The following is a 21,036-nucleotide window of genomic DNA, read 5'->3' as shown; positions in this document are numbered from 1 at the left end:
CGATCCGTAGGATCCCCAGCCCAGTCAACATCGGAAAAGGCACGCAGTTCAAGAGAGGAGGAAGCAGAGAAGTGAAGACCATGGAACAGAGTGCCTTTGAGGTAGCGAAGGATGCGGAGTAGAGCAGTATAGTGGGGAGTGCGAGGAGCCGACATGTACTGACTGACAATGTGAACAGCATAGGCAATGTCAGGACGAGTTACTGTGAGATAGACAAGGCTGCCGACGAGTTGGCGATAAAGAGTAGCATCAGAGAGAAGAGTCCCATCGAGAGGAGTGAGACGAATCTGAGGATCGACTGGAGTAGAGGTAGTTTTGCAATCAGTCAGACCAGCACGAGCCAGAAGATCGGATGCATATTTGGCCTGGGACAAATAGGAACCAGTAGAATCATGAGAGACTTCAAGGCCTAAGAAGTAGTTAAGAGTACCAAGGTCCTTCATCTCAAACTGGCGGTGGAGAAACTGTTTGAGGTGGAGAATACCAGCTTCATCATTACCAGTGATAATCATATCATCCACATACAGAAGAAGAAGAGTGGTACCATGAGAAGTAGTCCGGATAAAAAGAGCAGAGTCATAGGAGCTAGAGGTGAACCCAAAATCATGAATGGTAGAACTGAACGTAGTAAACCAAGCACGAGGTGCTTGCTTGAGGCCATAGATAGCACGCTGTAGTTTGCAAACCTGATGCGGGGGAAAAGTGGACCCAGGTGGAGGTTGCATGTAGACCTCCTCAATAAGATGACCATTGAGGAAAGCATTTTTGACATCCATCTGAAAGAGCCCCCAGTGGCGAGCAGCAGCAACAGCAAGTAAACTGCGAACAGAGGTTAGCCGAGCAACAGGAGAGAATGTCTCCTCATAATCAATACCATATTCCTGGTTGAAACCCTTGGCAACAAGACGAGCTTTGTAGCGTTCAATAGAGCCATCAGAATGTGTTTTGATTTTGTAAACCCATTTGCAGCCAATGGCAGTCTTGCCAGGAGGAAGATCAACAAGATCCCAAGTATGAGCTTTGTCCAAGGCTTGTAGTTCATCGGTCATAGCTTGCTGCCAAAGAGGATTAGTACAAGCCTCACGATAGGAGGTAGGTTCATAAGTAGAGAAGGCAGCAGATCCAACAATATAATCACGAAGATGGATAGGAGGTTGAGTTACCCGGCGTGGTCGACCCGTAGGAGGATCGGTGGGAGGAAGAACCGGTGGAGAAGGAGGTGTGGCAATAAGAGGTAGACCTTCAGGGAGAGCAGGCTGGACAGGATCAGGAATGAGCAAGGGCGTCTCGATGGAGGAGGAACCTGTATCAAAATCAGCAGAGAAAAGATCTACAGAAGGATTAGTAAACAGTACAGTAGTGGAGAGTGCGGGTAAGTGAAAAGAGGATAGCGAGGAAAACATTTGGTGCTCCCAGAAAACGACATGGCGGGAGATACGAAGACGTTTAGAGAGAGGATCCCAACAGCGAAAGCCTTTATGTTCAATTCCATACCCAAGAAAGCAACAAAGACGAGAACGAGGTTCAAGCTTGGTGTGTTCATGGGATTGAAGTAGAACAAAGCAGGCAGAGCCAAAAACCCGGAGATTGGCGTAAGGAGGGGGAGTGCCATGTAGACGTTCAAAGGGAGTTTGATTATGGATGACAGGAGAAGGAGCACAGTTGATAGTGTAAACAGCAGTGAGGGCAGCTTCCCTCCAAAAGTTTTCAGGGCAGGAAGAAGAGAGAAGAAGGGCGCGAGTAGTGTCAAGAATATGCCTATGTTTCCGTTCAGCACGGCCATTTTGCTGGGACGTGCCAGCACAAGAACGATGAGGCAGTGTACCATGATGCTGAAGAAAGGAAAGGAAATCAGAATCCCGATATTCCATAGCATTGTCAGAGCGAAAAATTTTGATGGTTTTAGAGAATTGGGTGTGGACCATTTGGGTAAATCTATAATAAATGTGTTTAAGTTCAGACCTAGTTTTCATGAGAAAAAGCCAAGTAAACCGGGAAAGATCATCAATAAAGACAACAAAATAGCGGGATCCCCCCATAGTAGTAGTAGGGGAGGGCCCCCAAATATCGGAATGGATAAGATCAAAAGGTGCAAGGGAAACTGAAGTACTTTTATTAAATGATAAAGCAGGTTATTTGGCAAGTTGACAGGGGATACAATCGAAATTATCGGGAATTACATGACCCAACTGTCCACTAGAAACCAAAGACCGTAAGCGATTAACAGAAATATGCCCTAAACGACAATGCCACAGATGAAAGGGAGATAATGAGGAAGTAGATGTAGGAGCAGCAATCGGAGGAGAGGCAGGAACATGAAGGTGAATGAGTTCATAGAGATGTCCATGCTTACGGCCGATCCCAATAGTCTGCCCCGTCTGAGGGTCCTGTACCAAACAATCAGTAGCAGAAAATGTGACAGTTATACCAAGTTCACATACTTGACCAATGGAAATAAGGTTTAAGGTAAGAGCAGGGATATGATAAACTTGAGGGATAGATAAAGAAGAGGTGGAAACAGTACCAACATGACGGACAGACATGAGGGAACCATCAGCAGTATGTATTGAGGGAATATGAGGAGATGAAGAGAAGGAAGAAAAGATAGTAGAACTGGAGGTCATATGATTACAACAGGCAGAGTCAAAATACCAAGAAGAGTTACCTGGGATTACAGACAAAGCAGTAGGAGGAGGTGTACCAGATGGGGAGAGAAGTTGTTTGAGCATGGCCTCTACATCCGTTGGAGAAAAGCGAGGGGTAGACGGAGCAGACGACTCAGAGAACCCCGCAGAGGTGACAGCATCAGTGTGGGGAGACTGATTCCCGGAAGCAGCAGCAGCAGTGGGATGAGGCTGATTCCTAGAAGCAGTAGTAGCAGTGTGATGAGACTGATTCCCGGAACGATGAAAGCTTCCCCGGGCAGAGCCACCGCGAGAGGAGTGGCTATTGGACGATGATCGGGATGGATTGTGAAAACAATCCTATTGCAGATGACCAGGACCAAGTTTGTTGCAGTAGCGGCAGGATCTGACGGGGCAATTGACCAAGAGATGGGTTGAAGGAAGACCCCGATTCTGACAATAGAGGCAAGCAGTGGTCCGTTGGGTAAATGATGGCCGGTACGGAGGAGTGGCCAGAACAGAGTCCACATGATGAGTTTGAAGAGTACCGAGACGCGTCTCCTCTGATAGCAACTCAGAAATTGCTTATTCAAGAGTGGGCAATGGATGGCGATGAAGCAGAGAGGCACGTACGGGCTCAAAGAAGGAAGTAAGAGCCATAAGAAAATGCACCAACCTTTGCTGGTTGCGATAGATAGTAAATAAAACAGCATCTTCGGGGGTATGCCAAGTTGGTTCTGAAAGAGCAAGCTGATCCCAAACAGAGTACATTTGAGAAAGGAAGTCATTAATGGACTGAGTGGATTCTTGGCGCATGCGGTGAAGTTGGTTCTGAAGTTGATATTGGTGGGCAAGACCAGTAGTCTGGTATCGTTCTTTCAAGAAATCCCAGATGTCTTTTGCAGGAGTAGTTACAGAGTCAAGCTGAAAGCGACCAAACTGAAGACTGATAGATGTAACAGAGGTATTACGAAACCAGGTAATGATTTGGTAATTCTTACTGTCACATTCCTCAAGTCGGTCTTCAAATGTAGCAGTAGGAACAGTAGTTTCATTAGTGTCACTGTCTTTCACCGGTTTAGTCACATCCCCGGTGACAATTCGCCAGAGCTTCTTCCCTTTTAGGAAGGAGGACATGGCTTGGGCCCACAGAACATAGTTTGAACCATTCAAAATAACGGAAATAGGATGGGAGACATCATGACGATCCATAATACTAGTTGAATAGGGTTTAAAGTAATATGATAGACCTGTAGGAGCAAAATTAGGTAAAACAGAGTGTACCAGTGAGTCCGGAAGGTCGAAAATAGCCAGAAAGGTATGCTGGACAGAGATGATGTCAGCAAATATGTCAGCGGCGCACGTTAGCAGAGTGCAGGAAGGAACACGTTAGCAGGAAGCGGCGGTGCACGGTAGCGTCAGGCGCAGACGCGGCGCACGGTAACGGATTCGGCGCACGCGGGTGCACAGTAGTGAAACGGCGCACGAGAGGCGCACAGTAGCAGGCACGGCGTACGGGAGAGGCAGGGCTGACGTCAGCCGCGGGTCGTGTGGGCGCGTGTAGGCGCGTGTCGGAAGGGAGAAACAACGGATGGCGCGTGCGGGCGCGTGTGAGAGTGGTGGCGGAAATGGTGACGCGCAGTGGACACTGGCGGCGCGTGTGGGCGCGTGAAAGGTTTTCTGAGGCCGGGCTTGGTGCCGTTGGAATCGTGAGGAAATTCCAAGTGGTTTGATGTAGTGCCGCTGTAGATGGGACTAAACACCAAAATTGCAAAATGCCAGAAATGTAACACTGCGCTCTGATACCATGAAATAATAATTGGAGAAAGTAAGAGAAGATAGAGATAAGCGAATAGAGAGAGAGAGAGGCACAATTGTTTCTATAAGTTGTATATGTCAATTACACAAAGAAGGCATTCTATTTATAGAGGATGCCTTGGATGCCTATGAACAATTAAATAATGCTACACTAACATAATGCTACACTACACTAACATAATGCTACACTAACATAATGCTACACTACACTAACATAATGATACACTAACATAATGCTACACTACACTAACATAATGATACACTAACATAATGCTACACTACACAAAGATAATGATACACTAACATAATGCACTACACTAACATAATGCTACACTAACAGGACACAAGAGAGAGGAGAGGATACCATCTGAACTCACATCGTTTTTAATTAATTAGACATTTGGTTGGGGAGGGTAACTGATACCATTTTTCTTTGAGATTGTCTGGATTAGGACTTACTTTCTTCCTTCATTCAATAATAAAAAATAATTATATGTTCTTATCCTATTTTGAGATTGTCTCGATTATTCTTATGTATAACTTATATCCTTATATTTCTATTCATAACCTCATTCATATAGAACCTTAAAATATAATCCACATATCAAAGTGGCCAATTGTACTATATTTAAACATCAATTCACTATTATTATTATTATATTATTATTATTATTATTAAGTTTTGCATTAGTACTGAATAACTCGATAAAAATTAGTCAAATTTAAGTCAAGTTTGAATTTATTTCATTTTCACTTTTTCCTATTTCTTTGAAGACTACCTCCTGTAATTTATGATCAAACACAACCCCAATCATGTTGACCTACCATCGCCAAAAGACTTAGACATTTACCAAAATCGTATTTTCTTTAAAAAAATTATTTCTTAAACTCAAGTATTCAACTTTAAAAACATTGCTTTAATTGTAAAAAATAAAAAAAGTAATAAATTCTCTAACTAATTAGGTCTCGTTTAGCAACTCACTGTTTTAGCCTAAAATTTAAAAAGTCATTAAAAAAATTAAAAAGTCAACAACTTATATTAAAAAGTCAAAAAATTTATTTTCTCTCTATTTTTTGCACATTTTTCGTATAAAATCAAAAAATCATTGTAAACATACTAATTTTTTTAACCTTATATTTTAACTAAAAAAATCAAAAAGTTACTAAAAATAATATGTTCCCACCTTAATCAAAAAAATAAAGGAAAATTTTATCGACAACTCGTGCAGTTGGAGGTGATTGATCGAACTGGTAAGAGTCACACCACTGAAATGCACAACATTCCCTTCCACTTCCATCATAGTAGACTTGATAGCTCACTTGACTCATGAGTGCTCTTCTATGGTACATCAGATTCAACTCCCTTGACTGTCTTCATTCCGTTTCTTTCATCCACAATCATACCCATCTTCCCTATAAATTCCCAACCAAACCTCTCACAATTGAGTCACCAAGGCTTAAAAAAAAACATTCTACTTCTCTTTGCTCCAAATATGAGTTCTTATAAACATTCACTGTTGTGTCTTTCTATTCATCTTATTCTCTTTGTTTTAGCATTTGTTTCAAAAGCTCAAACTCTGTTAAATTCCAGCAACTTTTTCCGATCTGTTTACACCTTTGGTGACTCTTTCGTTGATCCGGGAAACAATAATTACATTGAGACTAATTCTAAGAGCAATTTCCCTCCTTATGGCAGAGATTTTGTGAACCATACTCCCACTGGGAGGTTTTCCAATGGGAGGCTTTTCCCTGATTTTCTTGGTGGGTTTTAATTGGTTCCGTATATACATATATATATATATAGTTTCCATGCAAAATTTGTAATATTTTAATATGGGTATCAAGATGAATCCAATCACTGGTGTGTTCAGTTTCTGTGCTAAATTTTTTTTAATCTAATGTGCTTGGAAAAGTGATTAAAATTTAAATTTAAACTCAGTGTAACGTGTAGGATGGATTTGAGTGCTGATTTAGTAGTTTTTTAAAGTGCAGCATACAGCTTGGGTGCTAAAAAGTACCAGCGTCCATTTTTGGATCAAATTGCACTTAACTCGTACCTGACGGAGCAACCCACGGCAATTAGTTTTGCCTCCGCCACCAGTGGCTTTGATCCACTTACAACAAACACAACCGTGCGTCTCTCTCTCTCTCTCTCTCCCTTCCTTGATTTAGATTCTTCTCTAAGAATTTATTGAATTGTTTGGTGCAGTTTACAGAGACTACTTATAATTTTTTTATTTTAAGAGTTGCATGACAAGTGTTTAATATGATTTTTGTTTATAACTATATAACGAAAAAAGCTCAATAGAGCTAACAAATGCCTTTTTTAGCAGTTTTTTTTTAAACTTAAGTGAATTTTATTTTAAAGATTATTTTTTATTTTTTTAAAACATTTTTAGTCTTACTAGACTAGACACTATAAAAAAATAATAATTAAAAATGCCCAAGAAGTTCATTTTCTTTGTTTTTTAAAAATTTTCTAGTTTTTTTTTTCTTAAAAAAAATAATTATTGCCTTCAAGTATATAGAAGAAGCTAAATAAATAATAAATAATAAATTGTGTTTTAATTTTAAAAAATGACTTAAGTTCAAAAAAAATTTAAAAAAATGTGACAAAAAAAGAGTTGTTGCCAAACTCTGTAACATGTTTCCCAGCAACCCGAAAATAGTACTGGCATCATACTAATATTTTGATATTTTTATAATAAATTTATATATGAAATTATTTATTTATTTATTTATTTTTTAACTAGAGTGATTTAGAATTAAGAGTAATTTGAAACTGAATTTTCAAAATTTTCCAGAATGCAATCCCAATGTCAACGCAGCTGGAGTATTTCAAACAGTACAAGGCCAAACTCCAGAACAAAATCGGAAAGAAGAGAGCTGCAAATCAGATCAAGAAAGCCCTCTTCTATGTGAATGCCGGATCGGACGATTTTGCTTTCAGTTATTTTGGAGATGGACTCAATCAAACTGCTCGATATCAGACTTATAAACTACCCGATTACGAGCAGTTCGTGCTCCAACTCATGCAACAATTCATTCAGGTTTCTTTTCATCCAACAACCCAACCATTCATTTCTACTGAACACACTAATCACAATTTTTATTTTATTTTATTTTTAAATTTATAGGGATTATCGGACCAAGGGGCTCGAAAAATCGCAGTTACAGGTCTACCACCACTGGGTTGCATCCCTATTGTTATCACTCTACTTCCCGGACCAAAGGCATCTCCACAACGTAACTGTGTTGATTATCAGAATTCCTTTGTCAGAGATTTTAATTCACTGCTCCAGAATCAACTGAAGTCTATGCAGAGCAAGTTATCAAAGTTCGGCACAAAGATTGCTTATATAGACTTTGAACAACCATTACTCGACGTTATACAGAATCCCAACAAATATGGATTTACTGCGGTCAACAAGGGTTGCTGTGGGACGGGACTTTATGAAATAGAATCCCAACAAATATGGATTTACTGCGGTCAACAAGGGTTGCTGTGGGACGGGACTTTATGAAATAGGACGGAAGTGCAACCAAACTACTCCGGTATGTGCTGACACCTCAAAGTATGTATTTTGGGATGCGGCGCACCCAACGGAGAAGACATATGGCATCATATTTGCAAGCAATATTCCAACAATTCTTGGACTCATTAAGGACTAACTTTTGATTATCATCTTCCTGGTAGTTTCAATTTGGTCCCAAATGTCAACTTTTACATGGCTGCACTAGTGTTAGAAAAAAAGCCCATTAAACAAATGTGGCAAAATAATGTGTGCATCCTTTTTTTTGTCTGCAGTGAAATAATGTAGTGTGTTTTGTTCATCAAAATCATGAAATGTCTTAAGCCAGTTGGTTTCAGATCAATAACTCTGTTTGTATGATAGTAGAAATATTAAGTACTTTTTCTCCAACAGAAGATCTTCATTAAAATGTATATAAAAAAAAAAAAAGGGTATAAAGATATCAAAGGTATACCTTACAATCCAGGACAAACACAAAACAAAACAAAACTATATGCAAGATGACACCTGGGCTCAGAGAGAATTGCTGCAAAGCTTTCCTAGCTAGACCATGAACAAGCTAATGACCACGCTCCATTCCGATGATCCTGCAAAAGACAACTGATTTACGATAAATAATAAATACAACTTATCAATAAACACATATAGTGTTGAAATTAATTATCATGATCCGAGCCTCTCAAACCAACCTGACTGTACCTGGGAGTTATAATTACATTACTCAAAAACATTAAATGAACACTAGCTCCTCTTCCACAATTAAAAAATTGCCGTAATTCTTTCTATAAATTAATTCTTTTTCCATCGTCAATTCATCAAAATCACATTCTTCATTGATACCTTACTAGAGGTGACAAGCAAACTTTTAGAATATTCAATTCAAGCAAATTGATGTTTTATTTTGAGAGCTAATATTTAATTTCCAGGTCCATTCAATAAATAGAGAAAGGGAAAAAGTATGCCATTTTACAACATTATAATTATCTACAGAAAAGGAAAATGTGAAACTCGGGATAAAAGTAGAATAACAAAAATACAATTGCAGATGCTTATGAATATAACACCAATATTGGTAAAAGTTTGGAACAAAAAATAGAGTAAAACTATCATTATTTTATCCGATTTTTGACATCTGTTTGGACATTTTGTGACAATCAGCTAAATGAAAAGTTTACATAAACACAATGGAGTATTTTTTGACAAGACCCAAATTGAGTCTAGTGAGCAAAGTTGTTCAATCATCCGTATTAATCAACAGAAACAATAAAAAATTAGAGAAAGAATCAAGTGCAAATTATTTAAAAGAGCATTGTCTATTTGGACACAACACAAGGGTATTCAAGAAGTATAGCAATAAATTTATTATAATTGCCTTTCCCAATTTAGAAATTATCAGTAACTCCATAACATTATTATAGAAAAATCTCAGAAACCAGGATGACTTAGAATAACAGTAACTCCACAACATTATTATAGAAAAATCTCAGAAACCAGGATGACTTAGAAACTTACAGTAAGTATAGGGAAGACTAAAAAGCCATGGCATCATATAGTTGCCCAAATAGCGTCAACAAGAATGTGAATCATCATCATGATGGTTGCTGAGCCAAATTACAGAGATGCAAAACGGAGGAGGAACAGGAAGGTGGGGTGGCCACTAGAAAGAAAATGGAAAAGTATCCTCCAAAGTCCCGCCAGTCAATCTACAACCAGCCATTGGAGCCAATCAGGACCCGGCCTTCTGGTCCTGATATCATCCAACTCAAATGCCCACTGAACATGTCAAATTGATGAATCCAATAAATAAAGAATCATATCTTCTTTAAGTATGGATCATTGCCCGGTTATTAAAAGGCTTCCATCACCATATTGGGATGAACATTGATCAGAATATGATTGTATGCACCAAATTTCCTCCCAAAGTCATCACACCAGCGCAAATGAAATCAGACCTTCATAAAATAAACTTTCTTGTACGTGCTTTATTTTTCCATTTAAAGGTTTGCTATCCTTAAAACTTTTTATGAGGGTATGTAACATACTAGAATTAACAGAATCAATTTAAAAATTACAGTAACCTCATAACATTATTATCAATAAATCTTGGAAACCAGGGAAGACTTGGAGACTTACAAAACTATAGGGAAGACTGAACAAGAATGGCATGACATAGTCGCCCAAATAGCATGAACAAGATTGACATCATCATGATTATGTTTGCCGAGCCAAAGAACAGAGCAAAAAAATGGAGGAAATGGAAGGTGGGGTTGCCACTACAAGGTTAATGGATAAGCATCCTTCGAACTCCCCACCGGTCTATGTCAAGTTGTCAACCTTCATCTGGGGCCAATCAGCACCCTGCAAGAAGACCATAGACAAGTGGAGACATTATCCAATCATCCAACTCAGATGCCCCAATAAACAATGTTGTAGTCCAATTGATGACTCACAGAAACAGAGAGCCATATCATCATCTGGGTATGGATCATTGCCCAGTTATTAAGAGCCTTCCATCACCATGTTGGGATCAATACTGAATCAGAATATGATCTCAGGCACCATCTATCAAATTTTCTCAATAAGTCACAAACCAATGCAAATGAAATCAGACCTTCACAAAAAAATAATTTCTGCACTTGCTTTGTCTTGTCATTTATATTTATGCAATGTTCAGTACAGTATTGTTTGAACGTGACTCCATTGACATAACCATTTAATGAAATGGCCAATACAGTATTGTTTGAAGTGGCTGCCCTACAACCCATTTTCCTAGGGTTACAAAATCAAAAACACCACCTCGATGAAATTTGACAACTGATAAATCCAAGATTCTTGAGAACTACTCACCATAACACATTGAATCAAAGTCACACAACCAATTTTCCTGCATTTGTCTTCCCTGTGATCTCCATGAAATGATCAATAACAGTACCTTGTGAAACAATTCAGTATAAACCCAATCAAATTCAATAAAAGAAGACAAAGCCTCTTCAGCATCCATCAAATTTCCTCCAACAGTCTTCACATCCATGCAAATGAGATCAGACCTTCACAAAGCAAACTTCTTGCACTTTTATTTTGCCATTTATATGTTACGGATCGATACAGAATTGTTTGAAAAGGTCGCCATTGACACAACCATTTGTATGAATGATCAATTCAGTATTGCTTGAAGGTGTCAACATCAACACAAATTCAATAACATGTAAAAAAAACCCATAACATCACAAGCTAATTCCAGGTGAGAGCACAAAATCTCTTCAAAGATTCAAATTTTTCTACAATCCATATTCCTAGAGTCAAAATCAAAAACCACAACTTGAGCAAATTTGATTTCCAATTAATCCAAGTTCCTTCAGAATTTGTTATAAAGTGTATCAAATCAAAGGTATACAAAACAAATTTTCTTGCACTATGATCAATATAATACCTTGTGAAACAAATCAGTATGAACCCAATCAAATTCAATAAGACAAAGACGAAGCCTCTTCAAAGATTCAGTTTTTGCACAATCAACCCTGTTCGGGGGTCAGGAAATTGAAACTGCACCCGAAAAACCCGAACTTTCCCACACCTCAATGCCTTCAGAATCTTCTCTACAAACAAACAACCTATCCCCACCACCTTCAATTTTCGTAATAACCCCTCTTTCTGAATCCACAACTTTATCTACATAATTCCTCTTATATGAACCTTCATGAAACTCATTTTCTCTCTCAACATTTCCTTCTCTCTCCTGAACCCTAGACCACACCTCCAACCCACCATCTCTACCCACAAACACCTGCTTCCTATAGCAATGAATCACACTATCACTACCTCCACCAGTGTTTCTCATACTAGGGTTTTTATCTACCAAATATACCCATGGATCTTCCCCTAATTTACGCAAATCTGCCATTGCCAAATCTCCAGATTTCGAACAGACCTTGAACAGAGTCGACTCGTCCGTGTCAACATCAACGTCTGCGAACGAGTCTCCGAACCTGCTGCTTCGGCCCGAGCCTGGTTCGTTCGTCTCCCAAACCACCGTTCCGGATCTAGGGTCCCACAACCGGACGTAACCGGAGTAACCGAACGCACCGGACGTGACGGCACTTCCGACGAGGACGCCGGAATCCGGCAAGTACGCCAGCTTTCCGGCGACCATCGTTTTGGAAGAATTACCGGATTGCCGCGCGAACTCCGACGAGATTTTCAGCGACGATTTGTCGATTACGAGAACGCAATTCTCTCTGTGGTAACAATCGAAGGCAGAGAAGACTGAGTCGGGCGAGTCAGCTATGGCGGTGACTCGGGCCTTGTAGATCCGAGGATCGGACGGGTCGGTCCAGTCAGCAAATCCGACATGTCGCCCGTTTGAGAGGCTGTAGAAGTGGAGCCCCGACGTTGTGTCTGATCCCACGGCGGCGATCTCGGGGCGGATTCGGTGGATCGAGGTGATTTGATCCAGGTGAGTCCGAATCGTTCCGGCGTGAGTGAGATTCGAGTCGTAGGCCGAGATCTGACCGCCGTGAGCCATCCACAGCGATCCGCTGCCGTCGTCAGCGGCGAAGGCGGAGACGACGCCGTCGGAAGCCGGTCTGACGGTGGCGACAACGGAAGCGTCGATTCCGCTGAGTCGACTCGGCAGCATCGCCGATTTGAGCTGAGACTCGATGCCGTAGTAAGAGGCTTCATCGGCGAGTTCTTGTTTGGTGAACCGGCGAGAAGTGGAGGGAAGGCGGTTGGACCGGAGGAGAGAGAGAAGTACAGAGAAGATTTCAGGGTCGCGGTCTATGAAAACCGGGTCTGAGAGCAGATCTTGGCGAGGCCGGTTCGAGAGGGCGGCGAGGAGGGAGTCTGGACCGCCGGACCAGAGGGTGGAGACGGTGGTCTCGAAGAGTTTGCCGCCGACGTTGAGCTTGATGCGGTCGCTGGGTTGGGTCCTGAGGGCATTATCGGAATTGCGCTCCATATATGTAGGAGAAGAATTAGAAACACATGTGGCGAATACAGTGGGTTAATGGGTTTTGATCTAGCATATTATGGAGGTTATACTTGTCTACTATTTCTTATAATATCATTTTACTATTTGATTCTTATTTTTGTTTTTTGTTTTTTTTTTTTTTTTTTTTGTTAATAAATGAAAATTTTAATACACACATCTTTAAAAATGGTATATTATGTACAGCCTTAATTATATTAATTTTTTCTCTAGTTATGATCAATTTTTTTTATTTAGTTATAACATTATTTTAGTTATAACTTATGAGTTTTTAATTATGCGTCATATTGTGTTTGGTTATTATTTTATTTTTTTTTAGTTACGATTCAAAAAATTAAAGAGCAATGGTAGAGGGCCTAAATTCTGTGGCTCAAATGTGACTCAAATGGCCAAAACGACGTCGTTTTGAGTACAAAACAACATCAAAATGGCCAAAACGACGTCGTTTTGGCCATTTGAGCCACATTTGAGCCACAGAATTAGGGCCCCCAAACATTTTTCAAAATTAAAATTATGTCATTTTTCTTTTTAGTTATAAGATGTACATGGTGCACACTCTTTGAAAGTATTTCTCATACTCCAATAGTTTCATCAAATCTAAGCCTTCGTTCGGCCAGCCGTCCGGTTTAAAGTTTCATCAAATTCATCTCAAAATCGATTGTTCGAGAGGACGTCTGACCTAATGGTCGCCTACAAATTTGATAAAAGAATAAAGCTCCATTGATTTGATGAAAAAAGTAACTCTCCTTTTATTTGATATCAGTTTGATGAAAGGGTTGGAACTCACGATTTAAGCATTTTTTTTTTATCAAATTTGAATTTGATAACAGATTTGATGAAGGATTGGAGATCGTCTAATTTAGGGTGGTTGGGAAGTTTGATTATTGGCTAAAATTTTTATTTTTATTTTTAATTTTTTGCTTTTAATGATTTTTTATCAAAATTTTTGATCTATCTTAGGTAGACGAATCTAAATAGTTAAGAAATTCTAAAATTCCAAAAAAAAAATGAAAAAGCCAAAATAAGCCTAAAGACTTCACTATTTTTAATATTTTTTTGTTAAATTTTTTGATTCATCTTACCGAGTTGAATGTAGAAATCTAAATGTTTTTACTAAAGACGAAAGTAAAAAATAAATAAAAAATAAAAATAAAAACAAAACAAAACAAAACAAAAAAAATTACCAAATAAACAAACACCAAGCGCCCATCAGTGGTTATTTTAATGTTTTTATTATTATCTTCTTTAGGTGATTATGTGGCATTATATGACATGTCATAAAGATTCTTAAATTTGCCCATTTTATTTAATTATTATTTATTATCCAATTAAGTTATGAATGATGCACCAATAAATCTTAAATTGTGGACTTATGCACTGTTTGGTCCTGAAAGATTTGTTATAGACGAAAATGTCCTATTATACACAATATTACCAATAAGGGGTGTTGTAATGAGCACGCATGTTACAAAGTAATGGACATTAATGGTATTTTACACGGTGCGAATTTACGAAATTAGGTAATCTTCATTTCCTTTGTGGTCGATGTTGAAGCCGGGGAAATAGAAAGATTCTGGGAGGTCAATGTTTAGTTTGTAAACATTGGAGTGTTTGAAATGGAATGGTGGTTGTAACGTTTGCATCTCCAAAAATGAAGCATGGAAACCCTAGATGTGGGGAACCCAGATATGACATCGATTCAGTCACTGTATGCGATTAATGAAGCATAAAGGGTGAATTGAGCGGCAATTGTTGAATGACACTTGCAATACCTTGATTATGGTTCGAAAACATAGCGTCAAGGTGTGTAGATTTGGGACATCGTAACATGATACAAAAGCAAGAAGGTATCTATTTTGTTATGTGGTTTGAGTTTTCTATTGTAATGTTGTATGATTTGGGTTTACGTTACGTATATGGTGATAGTTGTTATGATATGTATAGGTTTGTGAAGTTGGTGTATTGTTATCGTGATGTTTGTTATAAAGTGATGTTAGCTTGATTTGCCATGTAATGTTGTTTGTTGTCGAAAGCGAGTAGTCACTGAAAAGAAGACATTGTAAAAAATAAAAGAATAGTTGTCACGTGTGGGTGTGCAAAGATATGATTTGGTTGATGATGTGCTTCCCTATTTTAACCCATTAGAGTGGTGCTAATGTTATGTCGAGTCACTACAAAAAAATTGACTTTTTGCGACGGTAAAATACCGTCGCTAATACTTTTTGCGACGGCAAAATGACTTTTTGCGACGGCAAGAGGGGGGTCGCAACTGCAGGGGTTGCAAAAGCGTTTTTGCGACGGTAAGTGTCGTCGCTAATGTTTTGCGACAGCATTTTTTATCTTTTTGCGACGGCACCGTGCAGTCGCTAATAACGTTTGAAATTTCTTGACTTTTTTGCGACGGCACCGTGCAGTCGCTAATAACGTTTGAAATTTCTTGACTTCTTTGCGACGGCCATATTTTACCGTCGCTAAAATTGTTATTTGAGACGGCAAAAAATACCGTCGCCAATAGTCTTTTTTTTAAAAAAAAACACTACTTTTTGCGACGGTGTGGTGCCGTCGCAGAAAGTATAAAAAATATGAAATTTTCTATTTTTTGCGACAGTGTAATGCCATTGCAAAAATTATTAAAAAATAATAAAATTTCTATTTTAAATAATAAAATTTCTATTTTTTGCGACAGTATAATGTCGTTGCAAAAAGTAAAACCTGGAACAAAATTAATAAAAATATTAAAATTTTCTATTTTTTCCGACGGTGGTGCCGTCTCTCTCTCTAAGAGCTGATTATTTACATTCTATTCACAAAAACATCATAACAGAAAATAAAAATAAAAATTTAAATTGATCAAACCATCAAATTTAATATTTTACAAAGAACAATTAAACTGTACATGTTCATAAAAGCATATTTAAATTATAAAATTCACCCAAATCCTAAGAAATAATAAAATAATAAAATAAAATCTAAAATTCACCAATCAGCACATTGGGTAGTTAAATGCTCTTACAAAAATTAAAAAATTTCCAACAAGATCTCAATTTTGAGCCTATTTCAAAAATCAAGCTGCAAATTCCTTACTTTTAGAATCAGATCTTCCCCTCGGCAAAATTTATCCTTTTGACCTACAAATAAATAGATAACAGTTGCAAATTATAATCTTTTGGAGAAACCAACTATTTAAACACCAGTAATGAAGACCATGAAGACTGTGGAAAGAACACTTACGTTGTCATCAGGAACAACTGCATATCTCTCAATTGGAGAAACCAAAGCTTTCCCTGCTCACAAAATAAATAAATAAATAATAATAATAATAATAATAATAATAATAATAATAATAATAATAATAATAATAATAATAATAATGGAATTCAATGTAGTCCAAAATAGTGTAATAAACTCTTTTTGTAATATACCTGGGGAATTTTTTCATGTCTGATGGGAGTGGGAAGGGTTGGACTTAAAGGGTTCCTACCTGTCTTGGATTGTAGAATACACAAATTTATTTTATAGGAACTCACATGCAGAGGGTCCATCATAAAGAATTGTGAGAAGAATACTAATATGTGATTACAATTAACTCTATATATGGTAGTTAATCAGGTGTAACGAAAAAAAATTTACGAAAAAATAAAAAAAACAGGGTGCCCACTAAAATTTTTTTTTTTTTTTCTGTATTTTTTGTGCAATAATTTATGATCTATGGTTGTTAGGAAAGATGAGAGGGAGACGATATAAATGCTTTAGAGCTCTAATATTGGAGTTCTAATAGCTCTAATGGAAAGAAATGCCTATGAATACAGAAATCATGACCCACAACTATATCCATGACCCACAACTATACCTTTTGCCTCGTCTGGTGCCAGCAAAGAAATGCCTATGAATACAGAAATTATTCCTAATATGAACATTGTTGTCCTTAGAGCACCAAATACCTGCTTAAGCAACAGTCAATAGTCTACCAATGTGTGTGAATTCAAGAGAAGCAAGACTGGACATATGCCAACAGACTAAACTAAAGCGGGTTAATATTGAGTAAACATCAAAGGTGCAACACTTTTTTCTACAGGATACATCATGCATGATTCCCACCACATGGACATATCTAACCGTCAAGTCCACATGGAGCAACTGAGCAAGATATTTGACCTCAATTTGCCCCAGAGCAAATTGCTCTCGCTTGATCCCAATTATTTGAATAAATCAGCTGTCCCAGTTTTACATAACCAGGAAAGAACACCGACCCATTATGTCAAGAAGTACAACTTGATTTCATCTGGTCTGGTTCAGTCTCAAACCAAAGCTGAGCTCACTATAGTTGTTTTTGTTCCTTTTAACCCACAATCAAAACAATGTGTAATGAGGTTAGCCAGTTCTTTATCAAGTAGTGAAATATGAATACATAGATTTTATAAGACCACATTTTAATTTGCATACACTTGATAAACACACACTAATCACTATTATATGATAAATTTATTTTTATTAAACTTTATATTTGGGTGGTTTCAGGGGCTGGACAGTTTACTTGAAACATCAACCTAACACCACATTGACTAAGAGTTGATTTAGATTTGATAAAGTCTTAAGGTACTGATATGCGCACACAGAGAGAGAGAGAGACAGAGAAAGAACCTGATATTCCTGAAAGTATACAAATCCTGTACAAATGGAGAAGAAAGTCCAAGCAATCTGAAACATAGGAACAATAAGTATTGCATCGAAGAGTGATAATCCTTCATTCAACCTTGCCATCTGCAGTTGTAACAAATTAGGAATAAAATCAGGGATTCCCAAATTCATTGTCTCCACAAACTCGTACATTGTAGAAATATGAAGAAAAAAAATTGACTTATTCATGTAAACATTACCCAAAAGCTAGCCGTACTAAGAAATAATAAAAGCATGGAGTATGTGAACCAGCTATGCAACTGATAGCCACCAGACATGGACAATCTTAGCAGGTTAGAGCTGCAAAAATCAAGGTATTGAATGTCAAAAAGAATTTCAATTCTAGTTTTCTTTGTCTTCTTTTTTTTGACCATCCAAGATGGAAAATAAAAATAAAAATTGGAAAATTACACTGACCTCCCGTGAGATTTGGAAAAAATACAATTAAGCCTCATAGTCTCGACATAATTACATTGACCTCCCTTTTAGTAAGGTTAAATGCACCAAAACTAATCTAGATGGTACGAAAACACAAAAATAAACAACGTAAAGTATACATTTTCGTGTACAAGAGATGACAACATCATTTTTTCATCCATATAACTAATAAATTATTGGTGAAAAGAGGGTTAAGAGTTATATGAATTAAAATCTCAAGGGCACTCAATGTAATTTTGTCAAAATTATGAGGTTTGCTGTATTTTCTCTAAATTTCAAAGGAGGTCAATGTAATATAAAAATTTAAAACTTCAGCTTACTTACAGGGATTTTGCAAACAACACCGAGCATGATCCTATAGCACCAGATACAATGGCATAGGAAAAAGGAAGTAGCATTTGCCAGTAGGGCTTAAGGTCATATCCAGGTATTACAAGAAGTACTTCTCCCCTCCTGCATTTTCCAGTTTTGATTGAGATGACTGAGATAGCAGATTGGTGATTAATTTATTATACAAAGGAAGGTATAAAAGAAAGGATGAGAAGGAGAAAAAAAAAAGGTTAACAATCAGAATCAATTTTCAGATCAAACAAAACAAATTCATATTTCAGATTCAGATTTAGATTTCAGAATTAATAAAATTAACATACAGATTTCAGATTTCACAACTAAGATCAACATTACATAGTGTGAGACACAACTAAGATCAGATTTCAGATTACACAGTGTGATCAACTAAGATCAACATTTCAGATTCAGATTAACATACAGACATTACAGACATCACTGAATGAGGGAGACATTACACACACAAATTCAATCGGTGCAGTGTAGAGATGAGAGATCAGGGAGAGAGAGAGAGAGAGAGAGAGAGAGAGAGAGGCTAACCTGTGAGACAGTGTGAGTCCATCGGGGCTAGAGAGGGAGGGACAGAGATGAGACTGATCTGATGAGATGAGAGAGTGAGGGAGACAGATTAGATCAGAGATATATCTGATATATATATATAAAACAACCATCGGGCCGAGAGAGAGACAGACAGAGATTGAGAGAGAGAGTTTACCTGTGAGTAGATCGGCGGCGCGATGATCTGTGCGAATCGATGAGATGAACAACGAGAGAGTGAGAGAGTGATCGGTGCAGAGATGAACGAGATCGGTGCAGAGATAAACGAGAGGGTGAGAGAGAGAGAGAGAGAGAGAGAGAGAGGCGACTGATAGAGTGATGCGAGGGAGACGATTAGATTTAGGGTTTTTTTTTGTTCTAAAGAGATTGGGGATTTTGGGGCGCGGGAATGGAAAAAATGGGGAAAAAAAAAATTCATCATAAATAAATATTTTAATAATAAAAATAAATAAATAATAATTTTTATTTTCTTTCCATTATTAAGGTTGATTTGTTTCATATATATTTTAATGAAAAATATTTTCACTAAAATAAAAGTTAATTTTCTGTAGTCAATGAAAAATATTTTTCTGCGGCCTATTTTTTTTTTATTACTAAAAATTATGAACTAATTTTTTGTGGTAGAGGAAAAGGAGCGGCAGCAGTAGTGAAGGTGGTGGATAAGAGATGATGGTGGTGGTGGTGGTGGTGATGGTGATGGCGAAAGAGATTAGTGGTGAAGTTGTGGTAGTGGTAGTGTAAATGGAGTGGCAGAGGTGAAAGAGAGATAATGGTAGTAGTAGTGGTAGTGGTGGTAGTGGAGTGGTGGCGATAGTAGTAGTAATGGTAGTGGTAGAGGTGAAGTGGCTACAGTAGAAGTAATGGTGGTGGTGGAATGGTGTTTGCAGTAGTGGTGAAGGTGGTAGAGGAGATGGGTGGTGAGAGAGAGAAATGAGTGAGAGACAGATAGAGGAGAGAGAAAGACAGAGTGATGAGCGAGAGAGAGATAAAGAGAGAAAGAGATATAGAGAGAGACAGAGAGAGAAATAGATAGAAAGAGACATATAGAAAAATAGAGATAAACAAGAGATGAGAGAGACATATAGAAAGAGAGCGAAAAGAGATGAACAATAGAGAGAATAGAAAAATAGAGAGATAGAGAGAAGAGAGATGAGGGAGAGAGACAGAGAGAGAAAAGAGATGAGAGAGATAGAGAGAAGAAAGATGAGCGAGGGAGACATAGAGAGAAGACAAATGAGAGAGATAGAGAGAAGAAAGATGAGCGAAAGACACACAGACAAACAGATAGATAGACAAACAGACAAAGAAGTAAGAGTGATGAGTGAAAGAGAGAAAGAGAAGAGTGGTGGTAGTTGAATAGCATTTGCAGCAGTGGTAAATGTGGTAGAGAAGATGGATAGTGAGAGAGAAAGATGAGTGAGAGACGAATAGAGAAAAGAGATAGAGAGACAAAGTGATGAGCGAGAAAAAGACAAAGTGATCGCTAAAAGTGCATTTTCTTGTAGTGGATCGATAAATCGATAGGGAGCTCAATAAATAAAGAAGACAGATAATTCAAAACTCTGTTCAAAACTTAATTCAAATCAATTTTTTAAATATTTAAATATTTTTAAAATATTTTAATTTTGTGAGAGACAGATAAAGAAGAGAGATAGAGAGAGAGAGACACAGAGATAGAGTGATGAGCGAGAGAGAGAGATAGACAAAGTGGTTGCTAAAAGTCTATTTTCTTATAGTGGATCAATAAATCGAGAAGGAGCTCGATAAATAAAGAAGATAGGAGTAAGAGAGTGAGCAAGGCGAACATAGTGAGGGAGAAATAGACAAATAGACAAGTAGACACATAGAGAGAGAAGAGTGATGAGTGAGAGAGAGACAGGGAGAGAGAGATAGACAGAAAAAGAGATAGAGAGAGATGGAAAGATAGAAAAGAGAGAGAAACAAGAGATGAGCGAGAGATGGACAAAAAAAAGAGAAATAGAGCGAAAAGAGATGAGCGAGAGAGAGACACAGAAAAAGAGAGAGACAGAAAGAAAAGAGAAATGAGCGAGAG

The 21,036-nt window shown here is 37.9% G+C and overlaps 3 protein-coding genes across 12 annotated transcripts; 1 reads left to right on the top strand and 2 right to left on the bottom strand.

Annotated features, from left to right (window-relative positions):
• Positions 1 to 5,788: 5,788 nt before the first annotated feature.
• Positions 5,789 to 8,318, top strand: LOC114308005 (GDSL esterase/lipase At5g45960). The gene is made up of 4 exons (XM_028253497.2): positions 5,789 to 6,203; positions 6,435 to 6,574; positions 7,247 to 7,492; positions 7,580 to 8,318. Exons 1-4 carry the CDS (start codon positions 5,936 to 5,938, stop codon positions 7,964 to 7,966), a joined length of 1,041 nt encoding a protein of 346 aa, XP_028109298.2. The 5' UTR covers positions 5,789 to 5,935; the 3' UTR covers positions 7,967 to 8,318.
• A 36-nt stretch (positions 8,319 to 8,354) lies between these two features.
• On the bottom strand, positions 8,355 to 13,004 carry LOC114308004 (BTB/POZ domain-containing protein). 10 transcript variants are annotated; one of them, XM_082919123.1, is made up of 4 exons: positions 10,426 to 13,004; positions 10,109 to 10,333; positions 9,488 to 9,748; positions 8,355 to 8,562 (listed from the first exon to the last, which is right to left on the bottom strand). In XM_082919123.1, exon 1 carries the CDS (start codon positions 12,930 to 12,932, stop codon positions 11,505 to 11,507), a length of 1,428 nt encoding a protein of 475 aa, XP_082775249.1. In that variant the 5' UTR covers positions 12,933 to 13,004; the 3' UTR covers positions 8,355 to 8,562; positions 9,488 to 9,748; positions 10,109 to 10,333; positions 10,426 to 11,504. The 10 variants fall into 10 exon arrangements, with proteins under 10 accessions (XP_082775249.1, XP_082775251.1, XP_082775248.1 ...); XM_082919125.1 differs by having other exon boundaries at positions 8,355 to 8,575; positions 10,426 to 12,998; XM_082919122.1 differs by having other exon boundaries at positions 8,355 to 8,575; positions 9,488 to 10,333.
• Positions 13,005 to 16,629: 3,625 nt separating this feature from the next.
• On the bottom strand, positions 16,630 to 18,527 carry LOC114284148 (putative magnesium transporter NIPA8). The gene is made up of 4 exons (XM_082919116.1): positions 18,402 to 18,527; positions 17,840 to 17,939; positions 17,604 to 17,723; positions 16,630 to 16,903 (listed from the first exon to the last, which is right to left on the bottom strand). The coding sequence occupies exons 1-4, from the start codon at positions 18,473 to 18,475 to the stop codon at positions 16,775 to 16,777; spliced, it is 423 nt and encodes a 140-aa protein (XP_082775242.1). The 5' UTR covers positions 18,476 to 18,527; the 3' UTR covers positions 16,630 to 16,774.
• Between the last annotated feature and the right edge of the window lie 2,509 nt (positions 18,528 to 21,036).

Source organism: Camellia sinensis, chromosome 3, assembly GCF_055761805.1.
Source record: "Camellia sinensis isolate YWXY chromosome 3, ASM5576180v1, whole genome shotgun sequence".
Taxonomy (NCBI): Eukaryota; Viridiplantae; Streptophyta; class Magnoliopsida; order Ericales; family Theaceae; genus Camellia; species Camellia sinensis.
Note: the sequence above shows the minus strand (reverse complement) of the source record. Positions and strands in the feature narration are given on the sequence as shown.